Raw genomic sequence first — 9,884 nt, forward strand, 5'->3', positions numbered from 1 at the left:
CCGACACCTCACATCACATCACGCCCCTTTAGTTGCTCGACTCTACAGAGCTACTATCGAGTGCCGAGGGTGATCCCTCATAACACACTACTGATGATAATTCTGTAGTGTAGCTATTCGGTCGTGGTCATCGAGGGTGATTTCCTCTTTCACCATTACCGATACGGCTCTGTCGTTCAACACCTCAAGTGTGAACCTCGAGGGTGGTCCCTCTTACGTTCACCTTGATGATTACATTGAGTGGAATCCACCGGGGGTGATTCCTCGGGTTTTCCCCTTGATGTCTGGACACACAGTTACCTTGACTTTACTGGAGACCATTGTGAAAGCCGGGCGGGCCCGGAGAGCACCCGTGCGATGTGATAGTGGCGGCTGGCTGTTTAGCGGTATCACCCAGGAGGGGTGATAGCTCCGGACTTGTCCCGACAGCCGTCACTCCTTTTAATAATGCACTAACAGGTTTGGGTATTTGTTCTGAGTTGGCCTTTGGCCTTTACGCACTAACCACCACTACTAGAAAAAGGGCTATAGATGAGATTGACACTAATGGCGCACCAGAAAGTTGGTGCGCCATTAGTATATACTAATGGCGCACCACCTTCTTATGCGCCATTAGAGTTGAAACTACTAATGGCGCATCATGTAAAAGGTGCGCCATTAGTATCAAAATTTTTGTTTTTGAACTAATGCGCCTGTCCAAACATACTAATGGCGCATCCTGCTTAAGTGCGCCATTAGTAGTTGTAACTACTAATGGCGCACCAGGTAGTGGGTGCGCCATTAGTATCCAAGATGTTCTACTCGCACCAGCTCCTCGCGCGGAAGGCACCGCTCGGCCAGATATGGTGCGTCCCCTCCCCTCTCTCCCTCCCTCCCTCGCCGGCCGCCGCCTCTCGCCCCCCTCGGTCGCGGCCGCCGGCCGCCGATTGCGCCCGTCCCGCGTTTTCCCGCTCGGTCCGGGGCGTTTCCGGACGCGCCCGTCCGATCCGCTCCCAATGCGGCGGGTTCCCCGTCGCCTCGATCTCCTCTGACGCTCCTCTGCTCCCCTGTCCCCGCCGCAGGATGGCCGCCACGCTCCACGCCAAGATCAACCGCAAGCGCCTCGACAAGCTCGACATCATCAAAATCTGGTGAGCCCCCGACCCGATCCCGCCAATTTCTCTCTGCTTTGAGCCCGCGGTCCGCCCCGATTCTAAACCGCGTGTGCCGCGCTGTGTCTGACGCTGCTGCAGCGAGGAGATCCTGAACCCGTCGGTGCACATGGCGCTCAGGCTCTCCGGGATCCTCATGGGTGAGCCGTCCCTTCGGGTCATTTCGCTCCTTTTTTCCCTCGCCGGATTCGTTCCTGTTCTCCCCCAGGGATGTGACGCGTGTTTGTTGCTGTTGTTGCCTGTGCGCGTGATGAGCAGGCGGCGTGGTGATCGTGTACGAGAGGAAGGTGAAGCTTCTCTACGGTCAGTCCATCTGCTTGCTGCACTTTTTTGTTGTCGAAATGTTCAGATTCTCATCGTTTCCAACTGTTCCTCGCAGATGATGTGTCCCGTCTTCTGGTAAACTTTGACTTCCAGTCTTGCCCAGTTCATCCTGCTTGGTAATTTGGTGGTTGGGTTTACGCTTGCGCTGATTTCTTCCGCAGATTGAGATCAACGAGGCATGGAAGATCAGGCCGGCCGTGGACCACACCGTCCTCCCCAAGGGCAAGGCTCAAGCCAAGTGAGTGCGCTCTCCGTCTCCATGCCCTTCTACAAGTTTCTGAATGTGCTTGTGTCCTGATAATGCGGAGCCGGCGTCCATTTCTCTCTGGAATGGGGTTTTCTTTGTGTGTTTGGACCGCGTGGTATTAGCCTGATGGTTTGCAGGGTACCAAGGTGGCTGTATGTATGGACAGCTTAACTTTGCCTGTTTATGAAATTTCTGAGAGGCTCGATAGCAATGCAGTCTCTGTCAGCTTGCTTGTTACCAATTGGTGTGTTCTGCATTGTACAGTATTGAGTTTACGATGATATGTGATTTGCGATGTTTTCAGATGTTTCTAGTAGAAGTTTCTGAATGTGTTTGCGTGGTGATGATGGAGAGTTGGTGTCCATTTCTCTGTGGAAATGGAATTTTCTTTGTGTCTTTAGACCGTGTGGTGTTAGTCTGATGGTTTAGATTGGAGGCTGTTGCAAGGTGCCAAAGTGGCTGTATGAGCAACTGAACTTTCTGTGTTTATGAAATTTCTTAAGATGCCTAACAACACTGTCAGTCTGTCAGCTTGCTTGGTAACTATTGCTGTGTGCTCCATTGTGCACTACTGATTTTACAATGACCAACGGCACTACTTTGTGGTGTTTTCAGATGTTTCTAGAATTTTATTGATGATGCCATATCACTGATTGCGTGAAATGTAACTGGGATGCACAGTCCTAGCCATGGGTCCATGCTGTGAAATGTAACTGGGACGCACAGCCCTAGCCATGGGCCCTCGCTGTGTGATCCTGCTATAACTTGACTCTGTTCTTGTGTTTGTGGGGCAGCAGCTATTCATATAGACCTTCATATGATTTTGTGTCTCCTATCTTGATATTCTCATTGCTTGATTAAATTCATGGGTTGCAACTTTGCCTAAGGGGGGGTCGTTTGGGTGTTATAGCTGTTGATGCAAGGGTTCATGCAGGTATTTATGTCTTTGTATGTTGCTGATTGTTATGTCTGGGTTAGTCAATTTTAATCAGCTCCAGGTGCAAGGGATTGACTGATATCGGTTGATTTTGGGTTGTTCAGTGCTGACTTATTATTTTGGTATTGGTTTCTTATTCAATATCAGTCAATCTCTTGAGACTGGATGGTCTAATTATAGCAGATCTGGGGGTTGTAATGGTACTTGAGAAATAATGCTATGTTCAGAGGGGATCTTTATCACCTTGGAAAACTGTTAACATATCTTAATATTCTGTCATGTTCAGAGCGCGGACTCTTGTCGCTTGCCTTTGGAAGTTTGTTAGCACTCCAAATGAGATATTTAACCTCTTGCTACTGTGTCATTGCCATTGAGAAAAGGGTTTTATGGAGAATGATATGTCTTAAGATTAAGAAAACAGTGTGTCATTTTTATCTAAAAGTGCTGCTTCTTGCAGGTATGAAGCAGTAACACTGCCAGAGAACGCGGTGGATATGGAGGTGGAGCAGCCCGTGTTTTTCACAGATACTGATACTACTAGGTTCCGCGGAATGGTAATCGTTGTCATCTGTGTATTCTGGAAGTTGAAACTGTGTTAGTCTATTGTATTCGGAGACTAATATGATGAATTGTATTCAAAGACTAATCTTCTATTGTATTCGATGAATCTGTTGTTGATGTGTGCTGTCTATATTTTGTCAAATTATACATTTTGTAACCTGTGCAAAAAACAGAAAATAAAAAAATAAAAAAACCTAATATTCATACTAATGGCGCATCACATGACAGTGCGCCATTAGTATGACAAAGCATACTAATGGCGCATCACTGGTCAGTGCGCCATTAGTATGCCGCGATTACTAATGGCGCATCCCGTGATTGTGCGCCATTAGTATGCCAAAGCACCTGGGTATACATGGCCCCTGGGAGGCATACTAATGGCGCACCGTAGCCTATACTAATGGCGCACCAGTGGTGCGCCATTAGTATACCAGATACTAATGACGCATCACTGGTGCGCCATTAGTATACCAGATACTAATGGCGCACCACTGGTGCGCCATTAGTAAAAATTACTAATGGCGTGCTAGTAATGGCGCACCAGTGATGCGCCATTAATGGCCAAATTAGGTGCACCATTAGTAGCGGTTTTTCTAGTAGCGCACCACGGGAGAATAGTTATGGGCCTCAACGTCGCAGTATCAGCCGAATCTTTGTTAGACGTCCAGTTCAGCATTGTGGCACGGTCGGATCGTGCTGGCCATCCGAGGCGGTGCTGGTATCCACCCTGCACACAACGATCCGGAGTGCAACGGGCGATAGGCCTAGACCCCGGAGTGCTTAGGATGTAGACCGGCGGGGACCTCTCTGCTGAGCCTAGGCCGGGCTGCGACGTGTTGATCTTCCGAGGGCGGACATTGACCCCAGAAAGGTGTGTCCGACCAGAGTGATCGAGCGTGTTGGGTAACGTGGTCACCCCTGCAGGGAAGTTATATATTCGAATACCGTGTCCACGGTAATGGACGTTCAGACTTATATCCTGATCTTATATAACTAGAAATGGATACTTGAGATATGTGGCTCCGGGATTGCTTTCTCGCAGGGAGTCGAGGAAGGATCTCTGGGCATTATTGTTACAACATGCTTGTTAAATATAAACTGCTATTCTTTACTCTTCTACATGCTGCAAGATGCGAGGAGCTGCGTGAAGATGCTAGTCTTCGATAGGCTAGGCTTTCCCCCTCTATTCTGGCATTCTGCAGTTCAGTCCACAGATACAAACCTTCCATTTGATACCAGTGCATACTTAGTATAGATCTGATGCTTGCGAGTACTTTGGATGAGTACTCACGGTTGCTTTGCTACCCCTTTTCCCCCTTCCTTCTTCTTTCCGGTTGATGCAACCAGATGGTGGATCCATGGAGCTAGATGCCACCCCCGTCGACTATTACTACTACCCAGAGGGTGCCTTCTACTACGTGGAGCCCGCCGACAGCCAGGAGTAGTTAGGAGGTCCCAGGTAGGAGGCCTTGCCTCTTCGATCGTTGTTGCTTTTGTGCTTGCCTTCTTAAGGCATCCTTGTTTAACTTATGTCTGTACTCAGATATTGTTGCTTCCGCTGACTCTTGTGTTTTGAGCTTTGGTATTCGAGCCCTCGAGGCTCCTGGCTTGTAATATAAAGCTTGTATTATTTTAATTTGTGTCTAGAGTTGTGTTGTGATATCTTCCCGTGAGTCCTTAATCTTGATCGTACACATTTACGTGTATGATTAGTGTACGATTGAATTGGGGGCGTCACAGGTGGAGTGCCCGTTCCGCCGTTACCTGACCCCGCGGCGCGGACCGCCTACTTCGCCGACGAGGTCGAGCTCGCGTGCGCCTCCCTCATCGATGAGCAGTGCACCCTCCCCCAGTACGCCGCCGACAACCACTCAGCAGGGGCGGCGTACTTTGAGCGCCGTCAGGAGGAGAGGCTGGCGTCCACCAACGGGGCGCCGGTGTTGGTCGGCAGACATAACAGTGAGGGCATCCGCATTTGGTGGGGCGTCCCCGGCCGCACGCTTGGCGGCGTGTTGGCACACCTTGAGGGCTGCCCAGGAGGTTTGTCTCTTCGCCGTCTTCCTCCTCCTCGTCGCGATCTTCTTCCCACTCCTCCGGCTCTGCTCGGCGTCAAGACTGAGCCCGCAACGAAGACGCCGCTCGGCCGGCGCTCTCGCAGTGTCGGCATCGTCATCAACAAAGGCGGCCAGCGCGCCCCCTCGTCGGCTCCTCCGCGGTTCGTCAAGCCGAAGACGGAGCCCGGGCTCGCGACGGTGAAAACGGAGCCGGGGCTCCCCGCCGTGAAGACGGAGCCCGACGAGGTGGCGCTCGACGACGATGCGGCCCTGAAATGGGCGCGCATGGACTTCCTCGGGATGGAGAGGGAGCGCCAGGTCGCCGCACTACGGCGCTTCGAGCAGCGCCGCCGAGGCCGCGAAGAAGGAGGAGTCGTCTACCTCGACGACAGCGACGACGACGAGCCGCTGGCACCTGTCCGCCATGGCGACGCCGAGCAGGGGTGCAACCGGGACGGCCGTGTCAAGGAGGAGAAGGCCGCCGCCGCCGCCGACGGCGAGGTTGACGGCGATGACGGCGACTACTCCTCGTTTAGCGATTTCTTTTTTTAGTTATATTTGTTGTGTAACGCATCGAACATGTAATATATGCCAAAGTTTGCCGAAATTTAGCCGTGTTTAACCGAACTTTGCCGAACGGTTTTTTTTCTTTGAAAAAATGAGACGCGCCTGGGGGCGGCCCTGGGGACGGCAACTGGGGGCAACTCGCCCCTAGGCCTTTTTTTTTGCGCCGACTCGCACCCAGGCGGCGATTTTAGGCGCCCCCTGGGGGCCAACGGCTGAAGATGCTCTAAGAGCAGAGCAGGAACCAATTTATTTTATTTTATTATATGTAGTACTGTAGATTATTGGGTAATTGACAGTCCATGCAATCGTTGCATGACGCTGATAAAACTCTGTCGTTTGTGACCACTCTTGACACATTAATCAGTTGATCTTGGCTGGGGCGGTGGCTCGAATGTTCTTGGTGCAGTGATCCACGCAGGTCTCCATGTCTGCCTCGACGCGGTGTTGTGCATCTTCGCAATTAGGCTACTACCAGCGTAGTTCAGTTTCAGGATTAAAAAACAGAAGAATAAAAGATTGAAATGCTTTCAAGCCAAACTCTTGGACGATCGACCTGAAATGGGGCAAGATGTTCCTTGTCTGATGGAAATGTGGATGTGGATGTACCTCAAATTGCTTTGGTACAACCCAACTTCTGCTGATGACTAGTAGAATGCCCGTGCGTTGCCACGGGCTTCTGAAATAGTCACAGGTACAAACAATATAACATAGTCACAATTGGATAATAATTGAAGTCCACTTCATTTGGAATCAAAGGTGATAACAAAATAAAAATTTAACAATGTATACATATAAAGTGATGATCCAATTAAAAATCAATTACAAAGTATTGAGATCTACTTAATGCGCTTAAGAAATTCTCTCACAATATCAGGCAAGTTGTCTTTAACTTAATTCACACGATGTTTGAGCAAGTATAATAAAAATTACTTCCTCAACTCATACCCATCTTGCAAAAGCAATATATGTAGTTAGCATCAATACTTCACGTGGAAGGTTTAAAAACATGTGTAACGCACAATACTCACCGCACAAATCGGCTTCGCCAGGTCTTTACCGTTCCACAATAGCATAAAATGAGAGACAAGATAGCCTGGCAAATCCCTGCAATTTCCTAAATTACTATTGTATTAAATATGGTGATAACAAAAATCAATGTTTATATTCTAAATTTATTACCCGTCTACGCTTGTTGAAATACCACCAGGAAATAAACATTGCCATTTTGATATATCAGAATGTCATTCTGGTTGCTTTATTTCCAGTGCTTCTTTGAATTCCCTCGCAAAACATTTTAATTTCACTAAGTGCCTCGGAATTTTCATCTGCAACAATTGTGTTGTATTAATAGGGTGCAGAATAGATACACGACGTGCCTCTTTGTCGATGACGTACAAGATGTATCGACCGACGGATTCATATGGAAGATAAATCGACAAGTCGTAGTTATTACAGACAACAATAAACCATAGCAAACAATGGAAAAAATACCTTACTTACCATGTTGCACGATGAGATGTTGTTGCCTATCCCAGGCCAGCTATCAAACAAGTTTGCCAACTTCTGAATAGTTTCCTTATCGCAGAACTTTTGACCTCATGTTGAATCCTGCATCATGGACTGAGTAAAAAACTATTTAGAAACATGTTGATAATAATGATACTGAATGAAGAATTTTGATAACTTACACGAAATTGTAGATCCATGTAGTGTATAGGAGGGTCTATGAACAATACTACCTCATCACATGCCAGTATATGCACGGCAATGTTGAAACAATCATTGTCCATAGACTGCTCCATGTTAAGTATGCCCTGAAGTTTTTTGAGACTTAAGCCCATTGGACTGGGTGTCGAGCTTCGGACCCATTCCTTCCTAAAAATTGGATTGTAATAAGAACAATAATGTATACTAACACATTACATATTGATAAATGATACTTACTCCAAACACTTGGCATCATCGATGGAGATGATGTAATTGCAGAGGCTGGCAAGTAATTCACATTGATCCATGGGCATGAGGGGATTGGGCTAGGACGTTTGTCTTTGACTTCATCAGGTGGATTCTCCAGGAGCTCAAGATCAGAATTAGATGAAATTTCTTCATTGTCAGGTTAATGGTATATCGGACATCCCTTTAGCTTATTCAGTTCTGAATCGAGCAAAATGAGAGCTAATTTTTGTCGAAAGTGTTTCATATCTTCCTGCAACATATAAAAGAAGAAATAATATAATATATTGAGATAAAATAATGAGATAATGTATAAAAATGGCAGCGGGTAGAGTTCTTGTCCTGCACAAAGGAAGGTAACTAACCTTCTTGTATTATCTTTATATCTGCATGATTTTGGTGGAGGCAACAAAACAATTTGAAATGCATTGAGTTGTGCAATGGATTAACCACTTTGATTCATTTTTTCTTCTTCCTAGGCCGGTCAAGTTGAAGAAAAGCAAAAATAAAATAAAATAGGAGAGTAGAAAAAATCACACAGAAAAGCACAGAGTTAGGACAACATAAAAATGTTGCTTTGGCCTGACAACATCATCTCGTCCTCCATTTCTTGTAACTTTTCTTGGACACACATCTTATTTCTCATATGCCATCGACAAGACAAACTTGCTTGGAGTTTTGGCTCCAGGGAGCATATACTCCCTAGTGAATAGTAAATAGAAAACAAATAGGAAATAAATTTTAAATTCTGAAGTTTTTCTATAGATCTTCATGTTAGTGTAACAAGCGTGCTTGCCAATTATCTCGGTCTACTCCTTGCTCTTGCTTTGGTGTCATCACTCTACTTCTCTCCATACAGTTTCACTATGACATGATAAGCTAGTTCTCATTATCCCTGTCATTTTTTTATGTATTGGTAACGTTCAGATGTACATATGTGTTCCTCAAATATTTGGATTTTGAACTACCAGACCATTCAAGTAAATGCTTCCTGTGTTGTCTGGTCAAAGCAAGCGTCACAAAAACATGCATGAACTCTTACCAAAATTTAATGATGATATATAGAAACTGAAGATAGTTCCATCAGTACATGCTTGACCACCAAGTGGAATTTTGTTTCTCATAGATGTGAAAAGTAATCTAAGTGCATATTGGATTCCATATCAATTATCTACCACACTTATTTTAACAAGCTCTTGATAATTCAAAAAAGGAACACTATGGAGCTAATCTGAAACCGCACAATGATATTCGTGCTGCTATTATTCTGATAGCGTTGCTTGTTGAATAGAAATCATGTATATAGCAAATTATCCTCTCTGAGCTATGTTCTTGGTACAGGTTACTTTGGTACAACGTGAGAAAAATTATAGCCATGGTTAGGATACCTCTCGAGAAGCAGCGACATGGCTTGACGCAGTAAGTTTTCAAAAGGGTTGAATGTATACATATGTCAAGCCTTGCTATGTACTGGTTGTATACTTAACTCAGTTGACTACTTACATTGATTAGGTATATGCCTCGCTAGCACACAAGAACAGTCAAGACCATGTATGAATCGGATGAACAGTTGGGGCCATGTCACACCTCCAATCGAACAGTTGTATAGTTAACTCAGTCTCTTCCCGCATTAGTTCTTCCAGAAGTAAACTGTGTACATGTTACTAACCCGTGGCTCACTCACAGCCGCGCCTGCACTAGTGGCTCGCTGGCAGCCGCGTCGACACCGGTGGCTCGCTGGCAGCCGCGCCGGCACCCGTGGCAAAGTTTGAAGAAACATGCCTCACACACATGGAAGCGTGGGGAATCAGGCCTTGCCCGCCCCGCTCGTAAGATAGGATTTGAAAATTGATTGTTGTGTATGGAAAGAACAAAAATATTTGATTAAACTGTTGTTTGTGGAAGCTTTTTGTGACGGAAATATTCGATATGATTTGATTGGCTCGTATATGGAAGAGAAGGATGAAAGGAATGGTGTTTTAAATGGAAGGATGGGATCGATGGAAGGGTTGGTTTGGTTTTGGTGATTGCATGAATTAAAACCGGTCCTGATTTTCGGAGAGAGGAAAAAAATCGGTGGGAGGGAGATC

General features: G+C 46.3%; 1 protein-coding gene across 1 annotated transcript; it reads left to right on the plus strand.

The window, feature by feature from the left end:
• Positions 1-839: 839 nt before the first annotated feature.
• Positions 840-3,301, plus strand: LOC119282192 (sister chromatid cohesion 1 protein 1-like). Its single transcript, XM_037562507.1, has 6 exons — positions 840-1,130; positions 1,233-1,291; positions 1,410-1,454; positions 1,531-1,550; positions 1,637-1,713; positions 3,117-3,301. The coding sequence occupies exons 1-6, from the start codon at positions 1,063-1,065 to the stop codon at positions 3,256-3,258; spliced, it is 411 nt and encodes a 136-aa protein (XP_037418404.1). The 5' UTR covers positions 840-1,062; the 3' UTR covers positions 3,259-3,301.
• The last annotated feature ends 6,583 nt before the right edge of the window (positions 3,302-9,884 follow it).

Source organism: Triticum dicoccoides, chromosome 3B (genome assembly GCF_002162155.2).
Source record: "Triticum dicoccoides isolate Atlit2015 ecotype Zavitan chromosome 3B, WEW_v2.0, whole genome shotgun sequence".
In the NCBI taxonomy this organism is placed as follows: Eukaryota; Viridiplantae; Streptophyta; class Magnoliopsida; order Poales; family Poaceae; genus Triticum; species Triticum dicoccoides.